At 34.6% G+C, this 16818-nt stretch overlaps 1 protein-coding gene across 1 annotated transcript in view; it reads left to right on the top strand.

Annotated features, from left to right (window-relative positions):
• The window catches only part of CPED1 (cadherin like and PC-esterase domain containing 1), a 411868-nt gene that overhangs the window by 215413 nt on the left and 179637 nt on the right, over positions 1 to 16818 (top strand). Inside the window, exon 15 of the mRNA XM_044678790.1 lies at positions 1995 to 2163. Within this exon, the coding sequence (XP_044534725.1) occupies positions 1995 to 2163 (169 nt within the window). The remainder of the gene's footprint in view (positions 1 to 1994; positions 2164 to 16818) is intronic.

The raw sequence follows: 16818 nt of genomic DNA, 5'->3' as shown, positions 1-16818 counted from the left end.
TTTCAGAACTATATACAAAACATGACCACCACACAACGTGGTGGAGAGATTAAAAGTATTTCTGGGAAATACTGAGGGACTTCTGGGGGATGAAGTCCAAAAGTACAAAATTCTCTAATTATACACAATAAAAATTTAAAATTCTATAAATTAATGCATTTAAAGTAACAATAACAATCTCATATTAACCTAACATATTTTATAAAAATTACTATATTTTCACATTGTTATTAAATAACAGACTATTAGTAAATTACTATGTTAGTAAAGAACATCTTCAAAACAAAATAATTTAGTGAGAAGGATGGCATTGTTTTACATACTTTTGTAAATCTCCTTAATGCCTGGTTTAATAGAAAACAGCTGTTTTTTTTCTATCTTCTTCTGTATTCAATCTGTTGCAATTTGTTGCTTTGAAGTTTATGAAGAAAATCTGCCCTCAAAAATTATGTAGTTGGAAAAGGGAGGAGTATTTTAATAGACTAGTAATATTTTAGTATTATGATAAAAATAGTTTTGACCTCAGGGGCCCCCTGAAAAAGGCTCTGGAATCCTTAGGCTAAGAGCCAAACTTTGAGAACTGCTCCTTAAGGGTTAATGAACATTTCTGAGGAGCATAGAGCACTTGGGCTTGGACTGACAAAGACTCATTTGTATGAGTTCAAATCTGACTTCAAATACTTTCTAGATGTGTTACTCTGGGCAAGTCACTTAACCCTGTTTGCCTGAGCTTCCTCATCTGTAAAATGAGCTGGAGAAGGAAATGCCAAACCACTCCAGTATCTGTGCCAAGAAAACATTGAAATGGGGTCATGAAGAGTCAGATACAGCTGAAACAACTCAACAACCAAGATTTCTGAGCACTGATATTTGTCTCTGCAGCTCAAGTTAACAAGAATTGATTGTCTATTACATAGTTAGGTACTTACTGTGCTGGGTGTGGGAGATAAGAAAAATAAGTGAAATAGTCTCTGCCCTCATGGAGCTGCTTGCAAATATTCAGGAGGCTTTGCTGTGGGTAGCTTCTAGAGTTTATTGCCTGTAATTTCCTGATTAGGAGGTCAGGTTTTCTAAGTCATCTTTATCAGCTATTTCAATAGGTGCTAGTATTTTTGGATGTAATAGTGAAATTCAATCAAACCCCACTAAATGCTAGTGCCCATGGATGGTAACTTTATTTAGAACTTTCACACTATCTTGAAAAAAAATGTATCACCTGGGGCGGTTAAGTGGTTCAGTGGTTGAGAGCCAGGTCTAGAGATGGGAGGTCCTGGGTTCAAATGTAGCCTCAGATACTTCCTAGCTTTGTGACTCTGGACAAGACACTGAATCCTAGCTCTTACTTCTCCTTCCTCGGAACCAATATACAGTAATGATTCTAAGCCAGAAGATAAGAGTTTTGAAAAATAAATCACATGTATTTTTTTACCCTGAATTCTTGAATTTAACCTGAGGATAAGTTAATATGATTCAGAAATTCCAATTAATGTAGAAACAGTGAAAATTATTATAATATATGCTCTTTCAGATAATGCTAACAGATAACATTCATGTTGAATTTTCAAGTTTGGAAAGTTCTCTTTATAAATTATTACCTAATTTAACCATCATAGCAATGCTATGAGGTATTGTTATTTTATCTGTTTTATAGCTGAGGAAAGTGATACTGAAGTGGTTAAATGACTTACTCATAGTCACTCAGTTGAGAGAGAATTTGAACTTAGGTAAGCCCACTATACTGTCCATTTTGCCACCTAGCTGCCTTGTATGCTCTTGGGGCATGTTATTTGACCTACAGTATAAACCATGTTATGGTAAGGATTTTACTTTATTTTTCTCTTTTTATAGCTTTCTTCTAAAATTATATTCCCTTCATAATCCAAAATTTCTCTGCTTTCTGAGCATTTATTTATTTATTTATGCTCCATCCTATGTGATGATTTTTTTTTAACTCAAATGACATTCTTTCTCATTTTTTGCCTCTCATCTTTCAGTTTTGCAAATTATCCTCTGGGATTAGGAATGAACAAAATCCTGATTCTTGTGGTAGATGAATCTCAAGTGAATGGTGAAGTCCTCAGCATTTACAAACTCACAATTTACCGAGAAGATCGCCCAAGTCTACCCTTGTTCAATGACTACGTGGCTTGTGGTTTTGTGCAGGTACATCTTAAAATTTCAGCTTGATTTATCTGATTATGTTCAGTGTGCCCCTGAAAAGTATGTAATAAGGATGTATCATGAAATTTTGAGTGAATTTAAGAGCAAATTATGGTTGACCAATGGAATTAAAATGCCCAACTTTGTTTGCAAAGGATGTTATAATGATCATTTACCCCTACCATTTTGATGATGCTCACCCTAGGCACTATACTTATTGCAAGAAATGCTCTTACCATTCAATGGATTTGTTATGTAACACACACATATTAAAAGAAATAATGGTAAAAATTTGGGAACCTGAAATACTAAGAAAGTTGGAATTTTCTTAATATTTCTGTTAAATTCTGCTTATTTTCTTGGATTATTCATGTTTTTTTGCATGTAATAAGAGAAAATATGAAGTATGCACTAGAGATAGAGGGAAAGAATGAATGCTCTAGGGATATTTGAATAAATAAGTTCATTGGTTGACTTATTCCTTATCTTCTCTTCACCTTTGGTACTGCTAAGAAACTGCAGTTACTTCACTGATTCATCATCCCTCACTCATGCTTCTTTTTGCAATTGGTATGATTTTGGAAAAGGATGCTATTGTTCATTTCATCAGTCTTCCTTGCTCTTCAATTCCCTTCTCTTCTATTTAACCTTGATTTCTGAATAAAATCATTGGTTCTTAAGAAACTCTCATAAATCATCTCCTTAAATATCATATTTATAGATTTAATGGAAGCTAGGTTTAATTAAATGTATCTTTCCTTTTAATTGAGAAAGTACAATTTTAAACAGGTAATATAAAGTTCATATGATGGTACTGGGATCTCAAAAGTTTTATGAAAATATATGTTGGCTCTCACCATCAAATAGAACTTCCTTGAGAACAGAGATTGTGATTTGCCTTTGTATAGAGAGAGTCTATTACACTGTTGACACTTGGCAAATTATTGATTATTAATTGTTGATGGATGAAATATGAAAGAATGGCTGATTGATAGGCTGATTTCAGGTAGTATTGGGTGCCATGTCTAAACAATGATCTACTCAGTACAGTGTTCTCATTACATCATTCTCCAAGTTTTAGTTTGCATCAGATCATTTAACATAGATCTTCATTCCCCAAGTAGCATTGTTTGTCTCCTCCTATTTACAACTTAATACTTCAAAGGTAATTCTGTGTTTAAAAAAAATGGAACATAGAAAAAGAGATTAAAATATGGCTAACTCTCAATCACCCCCTTTTCAGGGAATATATGTGATTCATTTTCTAACTGCAAATGAGTAGAAAGGGCCAAAGTGGAAAAGGTCAGGGCTCAATTAAGACATGGATAAGTGTATTTTAAAATTTTAGATATAAGTGAATTTGGGATAAATGGTAACAATTGAATTTACATAAAACTTTTAAAAAGAGTTACAAAGTGATTTATATATACAATTGCATTTGATCATCACAACAACTCTACAAAGTAGGTATTATTATTATTATCTGTATTTTACAGATGAGAGAACTGAGGTCCCAAGAGGTAAAATAGTTTGACCAGAGTCATACATCTAGAAATCCTGTTTGAGGCAGGAATTAAATCCAGGTTTTTCTTTCTCCAAGTCCAGAACCATCTACTAAGTCATCCATCAGCCTAATCTTTCTTCTCATGGATTATGATAAAATCCACAAAAAAGAATGCTTTAACTATATAATGACCCCTGGAATAATATACACGTGGAACAGAGTGTTGAGAGTGATAAGTTATGTTGTTTTCAGAAAATTTAAAGAATATGGGAAATGGACTACTTTAACCTGAAAAAAATACATAAAACATTCAAGATGAAGCAACAGTTCCTGTGAGTGCATATTTAAAATGGACAATAAAATAGTCTGGACTTGAAAATGGACTTGAACTTTCATTATTCAAATGTATAGTAGAAATAGGAGAGAGAAAACCACTGCATATTTTGGAAAAGATAGCATTGCTCTAAAATAACCATTGATTTCAGTGTAATGCAGAACTCTTGCTTTTCTTGAGTTTGTTCTTTTAAAATAATAACTTACAGGTTAACAAAAAAAGATAAGTTTTTCCTTTAGCATTGGCATGTAATTTTATGACTCGGCCAAACTTGTTGATTGCTCAATGTTCTAGTAATTCCATAGAATACCCTTGCCATCAAAATGATTGATCACTTATTCTTCTGGAATGGAAGCCACTTTTCTATTTGCTTGTATGAAATGATGGAAAGAGCACTAGACTTGGGTCTATATCTCATCATTAATATTTCCTAGCTTGTTTTGGCTTCGTTATCATCAATATTTAGAATAATAATATTGTTTCCACCTACTTTTTCAGGTTTTTGTGAGGATCAGATAAGATATTATTTTTAAAAGTCCTTTGCAAATAGTAAAGATCAATATAAAGTGAATTACTATTATTTTTATGAAAGAAAATTTTAAATATTTATATTGTCTTTTAATATTCAAAATATCATCAAGAAAATTCAAAGATATATTTCAGGAATCTGTGTATTCCATACACAATCTACTATGGAAAGATTTTTTAAAGTTAATACTATTAATAAACAATTACAAGATTTGAAGTTTATATGGCATAATTAAGTGATTAAGAAACCCCATGTCTTTTTAGAAGATTTTATCAATTTCTTTTGCTTTTATATGATTAAACTCATAACTCAACTCTTCCACAATTTACTTAACCATTCCTTAATTGATGGAGCTCTAATTTTGTCTCCAGTGTTTTGCTATTCTCATGAAGTCCTACTGTAAATATTTTGGTGTAAGTTGAATCATATATTATAATAGAAATTTTAAATACGCAACAGTGTTATATGTTAATTATTATATCAGAGTATAAAAATGATCATTTTTTACTTTAATATGCTTTACTTTCTTATCTTACTTTTGGTATGTTTTGGTTATGTAAAAATAGTTAATTTCTCAAAAAGAAAAACATTTTTCATTATAGAGTAAATGATTTCTATCATGTCTTAGGGGCAGCTTTCTAATCAATCTGTTTATATTTATTCAATATTTTTAAAGAACTTTCTAGCTAGCTCGATATTGGCTTGAATATATGCAAATGTGTAGCTTAGATACATTACCAGGGACACCTCAGGACTACTTAAGTGACTTTTACTGAAATTTCAGTATTGTCTACTTTAAGCCACCTTTTCCTTTTATTGATCAGAAAAAAATAAAATGATATTTAATTACATTAGAATCTGCACTATTGAAATATGTTGCAAGAAGACAATCTGATCACAGTGTCTAAAGCGATATTCAAAACCAGAATTTTTTTCCAATATCATATGATCTTCTTGAAGTCAGATTTGATTATTTTTTTTATCTTTATTGCCTTTCATATAGGAAGTGTTCAATAAATACTGATTTAATCGAATCGAATTCAGTAACTTAGTACTTACTTAGTTGAGGTGATATAAAGAAAGAAATATTAGAGCATTTCTATGCAGGGAAAATATGCCAAATATTTGCCTAGACGTGTTCTTATGTATCTATTCCTATCCATTTACAAGAGTCACTTTAATCTTAATATTTTAGCTTTATTGAATTCTATTGTGTACATTGAATAGGTGGTTAATGATTAGTGATTTCTGTGCTTTCCTTTTAGTTCAAGGGGCAAAAGGATAAATCTGGTGTGAACTGATGAGGATTCCTTTAAACACTTCACTAGGTACAACTGACAACAGGCATCACCAGGAAAAGGTCAATAGCATTAGTGTGGTGTTTCTTCCAGTAGGTTTCATTTAAAATTCTAATCCTAAGTCTTTTCCCCAAATCTCTTTTATGTTTAATCCCATTAGGACATTCTAGTTTCACTGAAAACTGATACTATGATGAAGGTTAAAATACAAAGAAATAGCCATGATGATATATCCAATCTCCTAATAATTCTTAAACATTTGAGAAATATGATATTAGGTTCAAGGCTATTAAATTGAATGTTTTGAGCCTTTAAGACAGCAAGATTTTCCCCCTCCGTTCATGTTAGCAATGCTACAGTCTCATTAAATTAGGAAGGATGAACTCTGGAGTCATTATTTCAGATTAAGTAGACTTTTGATTGCCTTATTTGCAAGTGCTTTGTCCACATTTGTTTCATAAAAAACTAAATTACATTTTAATTGTGACATTACTAGGAAATTTTCAAATACCTCATCTTATTACCAGATTAATTTTGGTTGCTATAAACTCTGTTATTAAATTAAAATTTGTCCCATAACTGCTAAAGTGAGAATTCATCCAATCATCAAATAACTAAAAAAAAAAACCTCTAAAAAGATAAAAGCAATTCATGGATTATCCCTCATTGTTTTTGTTTAGTTATTCCAATCATGTCCTATCCTTTGTCACCCTTGTTAGGATTTTCTTGGCAAAGATACTGGAGTGGTCTACCATTTCTTCTCCAGCTCATTTTACAGATGATGAAACTGAGACAAACAGGGTTAAATGGCTTTCCCAGCGTCACACAACTAGGAAGTGTCTGAGACCGTATTTGAATTCAGGAAGGTGAGACTTCTTGACTTCAGACCTGGCACTCTATTTACTGTACCACCTAACTGCTCAATCAGAACATTATATACTTTATCATAATAAGCTTCTTGAGGACAGAGTCTATTATTGTTTATTGTATATCTCTTGTACTTTGAAAAGTGCCTGACCTATTAAGCAATTAAAAAATTGTTGCTGAAATGAACTGAGTTTAAATGAAAATAAAATCAACAAGAACAATTCTTTTCTATACCTACTTCTCATACTTTCTTATACTTTGAATATTCTAAATACTGAGAAATTAGCTGCTTTTATTATTTTTTGAAAAATCCATTTGGCCTAAAATTGGAAGTATTTTCCCCCTCTGTACTAGGTTTTTCCCTTTTATATTTCTATTTCTTTCTCCTATTTGCCATTTCACTGGCTAAGAAAACACCAACAGATTCCTGGGAGGAAGATCTATTGTTCCCACTCAGGAATAGGCTCATATACCTAGAACAAGCCATGACTGCTTTATGTGGTCTCATTTTATAGACAAAGGAATAAAGTCAGTCCTTGAAACCTGGTCCTCTGACTCCAGATGCAGCACTCTGTCCCATTCTACAAAAAGGAATAAATAGCAAACTGAGTGTAATTTCAAAAGAGATAGGGGAAATGGGGAGAGTTCTTTAGATCCACTATCTGATTTTCATCTATCTCCCTCAGATTTATATTAGGTGCTAGAGTCCTGATGCTTATTAAAGGGGATTTTTATCTTTTCCTTTCAAATACTCTCTTGAATTTGAAATGTGAATTTGAAATGTGAAATGCACAATTCAGTATATTTTGAATAGAGACTCAGAAAATTTAGATTTTCTTTTCATCATTGCAGAGGCAAATTATGATTATATAGAACATTTGGCAAAAACACATAAAATCTAAACCATCAATAACCTTCCATATCTGTTTTGATGAGAAAAGGGAATAGGTCTATTTCACACATTCATAGCATGCTTCCTTTAACTATTCTTATCCTCTATCAAAAAAAAGTTGAGTTTAGTTGAGATCAGCAATGCACTTCAAGAAAGTTAGATTGTTTCTTGGTGAAATATTCAGAATTGTTTTGGTGTGGAGTAAAGTGTTATTTATGTAATATGATATCATTATTCATAATGACTAATGTATCCCCCTAGGTAGTGGAGGTAACCCTAGGAAAGTTGCAGAGACCTCTAGTCTAATGTTTTACCAGGCTAAGAAACTATGTAATTTCTAATGTCTGACTATATTTACTGATATCCAGTATTTAGATCTTTTAAGATAGTTTACAAATTGGAGCTCCACTTAGCTAGAATATTGTCACTAGTAATAATCATTAAAATACTTTATTTTTTTAAAAAGCAACTTAGTTCTATTGATAAAATTCTCAGATTATCCTTTGCCATCCATAAATCAAGACAACCCATTGACAACTGATTCTAGAATATAGACTCTTTCCTAGGAAGAAGTTAAATTAAATGTGCCAGGAAACTATAGGCTAGTCATTTCTCATTTCTCTGTTAAAGCCATTCCGTATCCTCTTCCTGACCAGGATCAAGCTTTTACCTTCAGACCCAGGAGAGAAAAACAGGGAAAAAAGGTAACTGCCAGTGAGGACAACATGAATGAGAAAAGGAGAATGTTGGGAAGAAGAGAAAGGGATCAAGGATCTCTGACCTTTACCACTGCATAAATATGAACCAGGATTTCTCCCACTGCCATACCCTTTAAAAGGCTCCAGCTGCAGCTATTCTTCCAGGTCTCTTCATTTAGCACACTTAATTGTACTTTAAAGCTTTTGAAGGGTTTGTTGACAGCACTCATTTAAGAGCAGTTGAAAAGAATTATTGCAGCTTTTAGGAGAGCCTCCTTCATTCCCATGAGCATCATACAAAGTGGGAGGACCCAGATGGACCCATCTTTTCCATCCCAAATAACCCCTTGCAGAAGAAGAAGGTTTAAAGGCTTCTTTAGCACTCCATTTTCTTAAGAAGCAAAAAGATGAGATCTTATATGTTTCAGAGATTTACGAATCATGCTCTTGGGATAGTGATAACGACTCCCACTTCGTGAGTTAATGTATACCTATGTTTCCAAAAATATAATAAATACTGTATAGAGAGGGGAAAAATACTTGTGCCTATAGAACATCTGCTTCCCATAGTTCTCCAAATCACATCTGCTTTTTTTACTGGAAGAAACACATTTTTTTAAACTACTGTTAACACAAGAGATTCAATATAATATGGAAGGGAATTGGCCCCTTTTTGGCATTGAACATTTTAAAGAGAATTGCTGGCTAACATAGATAACAAAGTTCTTTCTGAAGAAAGGAAATAAGCATTTATTTAGCACTTACTATGCACCAAGTGCTTTGTTAAATGCTGTAATAAAAATAACAACAATAGTGATGTTTATAGAGTTTTTTAAGATTTGCAAAACATTTACAAGTGTTACTTCATTTTATCCTTTTACAAAAATCTTTAAGGTAGGTGTAGGTGTGCTTATTATCCCTATTTTACAAATGAGGAAACTGATAAAATAAGGGTTAAGTGCTTTGCTAAGACCTGATTTGAGCTCATTTTCTTGATTCTAGGTTTTGCATTTTATTTACTATTACATTTATCCCTACAACAACCCTAGGGATTAGGTGCTGTTATGCCCATTTTTGAGGAGATAATTGAGGAAATTATTAGTTGAGGAAATTCTTCATTTGAGGAAAATGAGGCAAATAGAAATTAAATGAGTTGCTTTGGAACATATAGCTAGTAAGTGTCTAAGACAAATTTGAACTCAGTACTTCCTGACTCCAAGCATGGTGCTCTATCCACTGTACTACCCGCCCCTTCTGGTGCATATACTCATTAATCTTTCTTCCTCCCTTCCTACTTCCCTCCCTTCCTTCCTACTTCCCTTCCTTCCTTCCTGCTTCCTTTCCTTCCTTCTGATTTCACTATGAGTAAATGATTTTGAACATTTGAGAAATTATGTTCAGCTTTCTTAATTGGATATCTAAATCTACTGGAGTTAAAATATTGGAAAGGCACAGAGAAGCCATGATATATAATGGAAAGATTGGGGAATCAGATAATGTCAGTTCTGTTTCCAGATAAGCAACCAGATAATTTTTGTGTCTTCCCTGAACTGTAGTTACCCCCAACAATAATTTAGTAAGTATTTATCAAGAACCTATATATATGCAAGGCACTGTCCTAGGTCACTTCAAAAGTCTGATATGTGAACTTTTCATAATACTAAAAAGGGACTTTTACTGTATTTTAGATCTAATTTCTCTGAGTTTATGAATGTTAGTAAATCTTTGAAATGGAGGGCTGGGGGGAAGAGAAAAGGAACTGAATGGAATAACTCCAGTTGTTTTGACAACTGTAGTTCCATTTCCTGATGTTAAAGGTTATAAACTGCTCTAGAGTATCTCTACCATTTCATTCTTCCACATTAACAATAGCTAACATTTTATACCAGCTTTAATAAAGTCAAGAACCGAAGCCTTAAGGTCCCCATTTTACAGATAAAGAAATTGAAGCCCATTGAGTTTAAGCTGATTTCCAGTAATCACAAACTGAATAAGGGAAGGGGAGAAGAGAGAAGGAAACAGACATTAAGTATTTGTGCCAGGCAACATACTAAGCATTTTACACATATCTCATTTGATTCCCTTTTGTAGCCATGATTTAAACCTAGTTCTTCAGATTCTGAAAACTAGTGCTCTTTTTATTATACCATACTGTATTCTTTTCTTCTTTTTCTCTCCCCCATCTTCTCCTCCTGAATCCAAACAGCCTAGACTTTCCCCTAGAGGGAAACAGGTTTGGGGTGAATGATTGAAATTTCATATGTGTATGTGAGTTTGGGAGAGGATAGAGGAGAACTTTCCAGGTCCTGTTATCCTCCTTCTTTAAGCCCTGAGCCCTTTTTAAAAAATGATTGCTTATTTTTACATCATAAAATAGCATTTATGAAGTGTTCATTTGACAAGGTGCTAGATTGTATACAAATCAAAGTAAAACAGAAAATCCCTCAAGAGGCCCACAACCTAGCACAGTCAACATTGACATAGTCAGACACATTACCATTTGCTTCCATCTAATATATATATAAAGGCTTCCTATTGGCTAGCTGCATTTATATGACCATCTTGGGCCAAATCAGCTATGGAAATCTAATCCCCCTAATTAGAGCTAGTACTAGGCACACTTATTTATGTATGACCCAAAGACAGAGCGATTACTTTTCATCTCTGATTTTTCATTAATTTTTCATATAAGGGTTTTGAGGAAAGAGAAAAATATGATCACCCCTAAGACCAAACCTTTAACTGTGTCCCAAAAAATGTCTTTCAGGAAATGTGCCTCCAGTCAAATATGCCACATGGAATAAGACTAGGAAGATCTGTTTAAAAATATTGTGAAAAAGGAAGGGAAATCTTTTTAGTCCTAAGAAAAAAATGAATAGAATCAAAGGATAAAATCTGCTCAGTGCTGTGGAGGAGAGGTATAGGGAAAAAGAAAGTTCATGTTAGTTTCCAGTTTTCATAATAGATATATGTGTAGCTTTATTGGGTTTCTTAAATACTGAAAGTAGAGTACTCCCAATTTAAGATTGAGGAAGGGAACTTAAGGGTCATATTGTCCTTAAATTTTAGAGATAAGGATGCTGAAGTCTAGATATGTGATATGCCTATTAGGGTTACAGAGTAAATATCAGAGAGAGAATTTAATCCTAGATCTTATTAATTCCAGGATTCTATCCACTTATTTTCAGATACATATAGGAATCCATATATACAATATATACATGTTATATAATATATATGTGTGTACACACACACACACACACACACACAAACACACACACACACACACACACACACACCCCTTTGGTCAGTTAGTTGACAAAATTAATAGAACCCTGGGGAGTCAGAAAGGCCCGAGTTCTAATCCTGCTTCAGACACTTACTAGCTGTATAACCCTAGACAAGTCACTTAACTCTGTCTGCCTTAGTTTCCTTATCTGTAAAGTGAACTGGAGAAGGAAATAACAAATCACTCCACTGTCTTTGCCAAGAAAACCCAAATGGGATCATGAAGACTTAAACAGGACTGAAATGATTGAACAACAACAATATACACTGAGCTTGACCTACTAAATTTTAATTCATTTTAAATATTTCATAGTTTATTTCAACAAACATTTCTTAAGAATGTGGTATTTCAAGGTACTATGCTAAAGAAGATAACAAATGTACAGTCCCTGCTTTAAAGGAGTTTACATTTTAATGGAGCATAGGCAACAACACTTATATCCAAACAATAATACAAAAATAACTATGATCAGTGCAAAGGAACATTTCTTAGAAACTGTTAAGAAAATTTTGAGGAAAGACATGGAATCGGTTAGGGGAGGCAGGTGAAAATAATAGAGGGGACACCTGAATTCAGCACCAAAGGAGCAAAGGGATCCCAAAAAATAGACATGGAGGAATATATTACAGACATAAGGATTGGAAAAATTAAAGCACAGGAATGGGTGAGAGCAGGACTAGAATAAAAGAGGTCTGTCCAATTTGCCTGGAACATAGAGTACTTACAGGGGAGCAGGATAGGATCAGACTGCAAGGACCACCTAAATGCCAAGTTCTGGTGTCTTCATGTTCTTTAGGAGATAAGAAGGAGTGACTGAGGGACTCTGAAGAGAAGAGTGATCAGATAAATATGAGACCAGATAGTCTGATCAGATGAGATCAGAATATATAATACAAAGATGGCACAGAAAGCATCCCGGTGGATGAATTGTAGAAGGAATAAAAGGGGAGACAGAAGGACCAGTAGGAGAGAAGTGATGAGGCTGTTGGAGTTGTTGCAATCAGAAAGGTCTGGACGTTAGAAATGGAAAGGGAATAGAGCTCCACAGCAGCAACTCGGGGCAGTGATTGAGTAACAGACATCTTTTCTGTGGCAGCAGAAATGCAGGCAATGTTTGCTAGCTTTGTCCTTCCTCCTCTACTACTGCTTAGTGCCTTTTTTTTAGGCTTCAAGTAATTTGTATATTCTAGTAAACTGGTAAGATCAGGAAAGACGGTGGAAGGAATTCCTAACCCATCTAAGAAAAACAGGCAGGGGCTTGGGAGAAGGTAGGTGGGGGAAGAATGTTTGTATGATGTATTTATTTTTATTTTTACCTTCCTTACCTTCCATCTTAGCATCGACATCAAGTATTGGTTGCAAGGCAATAAGGGTTAGACAATGGGAGTGGGATGGGGTGGGGGGGGTAAGGGGGGAGGTGACTTGTTCAGAATTATACAGCTAGGAAGGGTCTGAGTCCAGATTTGAACCCAAAACCCTCCTATCTCTTGTAGTGCAAAAAGGTGCATATTAACCCTTCAAAGCCTTACTGCAGAGTTTCTGACAGTTGAACAGGGTTTAGAATCCTGAGTTTAGACAGTTGACCCTGGAGACTTGATGAGAGTAGGATGGTCAACTGAGCTCTATCTTTGGACTGAAAACCTGGCCTATATTCTGCAGCTTTTCTCTTAAAATTTGTTAGCTTAACTATTTCCTTTGGATCTCCCTAACCTCCTTTATTCCCAATCATCATTTCCCCTTCCTGAATTTCTGTGAGTTTTGAAAGGAGGGTGGATCTGGGTGTTAGCTTTCAAACTTGGTAGATTTAGTTTCCCCATAGTCAAATAGGGCTTACCCTTGTTACAAATTATTTCTTGAATCATTGTGTCCAACTTTTCTAATCCTATAGGCTACAAAACCTCTCCAGGCTGAGTTAGGCAGGTCCTTTCTCAGTCTCACATTCCTGTGTCCCTCCCCCACCTGAAGCTTTCTCTAGGCGGCTGTTAGAGTTACCTTGTATCCCTCCATCCCTTCCAATCAACCCTAAAACTCAATAAACCCTGTTTGTCACTTAATCAAACCTTTGGCTAATTCATTAGTTGATTGATAAGAGAGGAAGAAGGGGAGAAAGGAATAATATTGTCTCTGGGTCCTGAAGGGAATTGGAGGTGTCCATTTTGGAGGAAGTGCAATCTCAATATTTCCTCTGAACTCTTCCTTTGTGAACCTGAGAAACTGACTAGAAAGTCCTCTAGTTAGTTTCAAGCCATTCTTGGCTGGCCCTAACCTTTGTCTGTAGAAGTGTCCTTCCTACCTGAAGGGCTCAGTTTGTTTCCCTCCAGTGTTTCTCTCTCAAACCTGTATACCCACTCTGTTTACCCAGTCCGTGTCTCCCAGGCTGCAGCTGTCTGCCTGAAATACCTCATCCTTTCCCTTGCAACTTTTTTACCTCTCCTACCGCCTCAATTTATCATGCACCACTATTGTACTCTCCTTATTTACTTACTGCCTTAGGGATCCACAAACCCCTATCCACAGTGCCTTATCCCTATTCACACTACCTTTAGTCCCTTACCTGCCTTATCCCCTATTACAACCTTACCTCTGCCTTAATTTCCTATTACCACTAGCCTATTCCCATATTATAAACAGCTCATACCCTACTAGATTAATTCACTTATAACACTCTAGACCTGGTTCTCAATCCACTCAGCCACCTAGCTGCCCCCATATTTTTTTTAAAAGCAAAGATTGAGTATGGTATAGAGATGATATTGGATATTGGATTAGATAGAGATGGTAGTGAGAAGTCTGAGGATGGAACCTAGTCACAAGAAAGTGAAGAGGTCTTTCTTTTCCTATTCTGCAAACATAAATACTACTCCCCTGCACTGCAGCAAGACTGGAGATGTGTTCCACTTATAGCTGAATAAAGGTAAAAGGATGTTTTTTAAAGGTTTAACTCAAAGACTTTGCTTTTGCTTTTCTTTTCCCTTTTGAGTACTTACTTTTTGTTAGTGTGGTCACTAGAGGATGTGCTGGGGGGTGGTGGAAATGAGGATTTTTTTCAGGTCCCCCTAACTGATAGCCACTCTGTGAAAACAGAGACAGGGAAGGAGTTGGACTTTAAGAATTTAAGAAGGACTTTGAGAATTGTTTGTAAATTTCAGTTTCTGAGTCATCATGTTTCCCATTAGGACAAAGAGTCAAAACATGACTATATTTACTTTCTGGACAAAACATCACCATATCAATTTACTTAAAGGGTCCAAGGTTATGTATTTCCCTCAGCCTGGGGGCTTCTGGGTAGTTAAATAGGTAATGACTGATCCCTAGAAATGCTGGCACCCTTTACTCTATGTGCTGAGATTATTCACAGTATTCTTATTATTCAAAGCCACTGGTATGTTTTCTTTGGGAGGGTGACCATAAATTATTTTTGCTAAAAGTGAAATATTGGGCCAATAACTTGATTAGGTCATTTTGAATCTATTTCCAAATGTATCAGGCTGAACAGGACATTTCCATGGGCTGGCATTTGTAGAAAGAATTAGTACAGTGGCTGAGGTATTCTAAACTTGTAGCTTTAATCTCAAAGCTCTAAGATGGTCCAGGACAAGGTCATGGAGGAAGGATTAGACCACAATATTTTTAACATGTTTAACTCCTTTAGAAAATATTCCTAGCTTTTCTTTTTAAAATTTTTCAACCACATCCTTTTTCAAGGTTATCCTGATAAGCCTAATAAATGGACAGTGATTTCACTCTCCATTGCAGAAAAGTCCTCTCCACCCTAGCGGACTTCATTCCCTTCAGCTCCTCATTGCTCAACAATGCATATTTTCTCTTAGTTTTCTAGTTTCCTCCTTTCCTCCCCTGCATGTTTGTGCTCCAACTACAAGAAGGATCTTACCATGCCTAATGATTCAGAAAATAAAAGATATACTGTGCATATGAATTTCACCCAACTGGTGATTTTAAGTGAAATTTCTCCTTAAGTTAAGAATCCTCGATTTTAAAGGTTTAAGAAGTGGTGACAGAAAATAAAGGTTTTCCAAAGTCAGTTTTCCCCAATATTATTTCATTTAAACATGCAGGTATATATTATGACTCATATATAGCAATAGGGCAACAAACATCTTTTTTCTTCTTTTCTTTTTTCCTTTTCAATTAATGAACATTTATTCTGTCTCCCTCTCCAGTCTTCCTCCTCCCCAATTTAGAAAGAAAAAGAATAACTTTTCAGCAAGCATTTAACCACCAAGCCCTGTGTTAAGCACTAGGAATAGAAATATAACACATACAGTCATTAAGCAACATTGGCTTTAACATCAATGTTTTACCCAATAAATGTTAATAAATTATTCTTGGCATTTGAAAAGATTATATATTTCATTTTAGATTTAAATTGACATTAAATTACATGGAAATTCATTTGCATTTCTTTTTATCTATCTTGTATTTATTTGTCTGTATGCATTGTTGTACCTATTCTTTCTCTACCTAGAATGTAAACTTTTTGAGAGGAAGGACCTTATCATTTTTATCTTTATATTCCCAGTGCCTAGCACAGTTCTAAGCATAATAGGTTCTCATTAAATGCATGTTGGATTAAATTGAATTAAATCTCGCACAAATAACAGAATAACAAAAAATAATAGGCATTTACATAGGCTTTAAGGGTTAGAAAACCTTATATACAATATTTCAGGGTCTTTTGTCCCCCTTAAATATCTGACTCTTCTAAATCAGATGGCAGATTTTATTAAAGAAATAACCCAGATATTGCCAGTAACAGTTGGCTATGCACAGATTATAATTTTGATAGTAGTAATCACACCACAATATTTAATTCTCTGTGTGTCATCCTCTTGGCAGTCTCAGATGAGATAAGGAGAAATAAAGGGTAATATATCTACATGTTTTTTTTTAAGGCCTTGTTTTTCTGCCAAGCAAATGTAGGCTTTCCACAGACGTTATCTCATTCATTCCAGTGAGGGAAGAACAGCCAAGCATCACCTTGCCTGCTTAATAATTAGAAAACCAAGACACAAAGAAATAGCCATGAGAAGACCTGAGCAAAACAATAAGGCGAGCAATAGGATTTTAAGCAAACATACTAGAATTTAATATAGAAAGGAATGCAGTCCTTTTCGAAATCACCACTAGAGGCCATGTACTTACTGAGAGCCAGATGCCATATAAGAAATTTTTAATTCAGTAGATTTTTAAGTGCTTATTATGTGCACTGTGCTAGGTACTGGGAGT

Source organism: Gracilinanus agilis, chromosome 5, assembly GCF_016433145.1.
Source record: "Gracilinanus agilis isolate LMUSP501 chromosome 5, AgileGrace, whole genome shotgun sequence".
In the NCBI taxonomy this organism is placed as follows: Eukaryota; Metazoa; Chordata; class Mammalia; order Didelphimorphia; family Didelphidae; genus Gracilinanus; species Gracilinanus agilis.
Note: the sequence above shows the minus strand (reverse complement) of the source record. Positions and strands in the feature narration are given on the sequence as shown.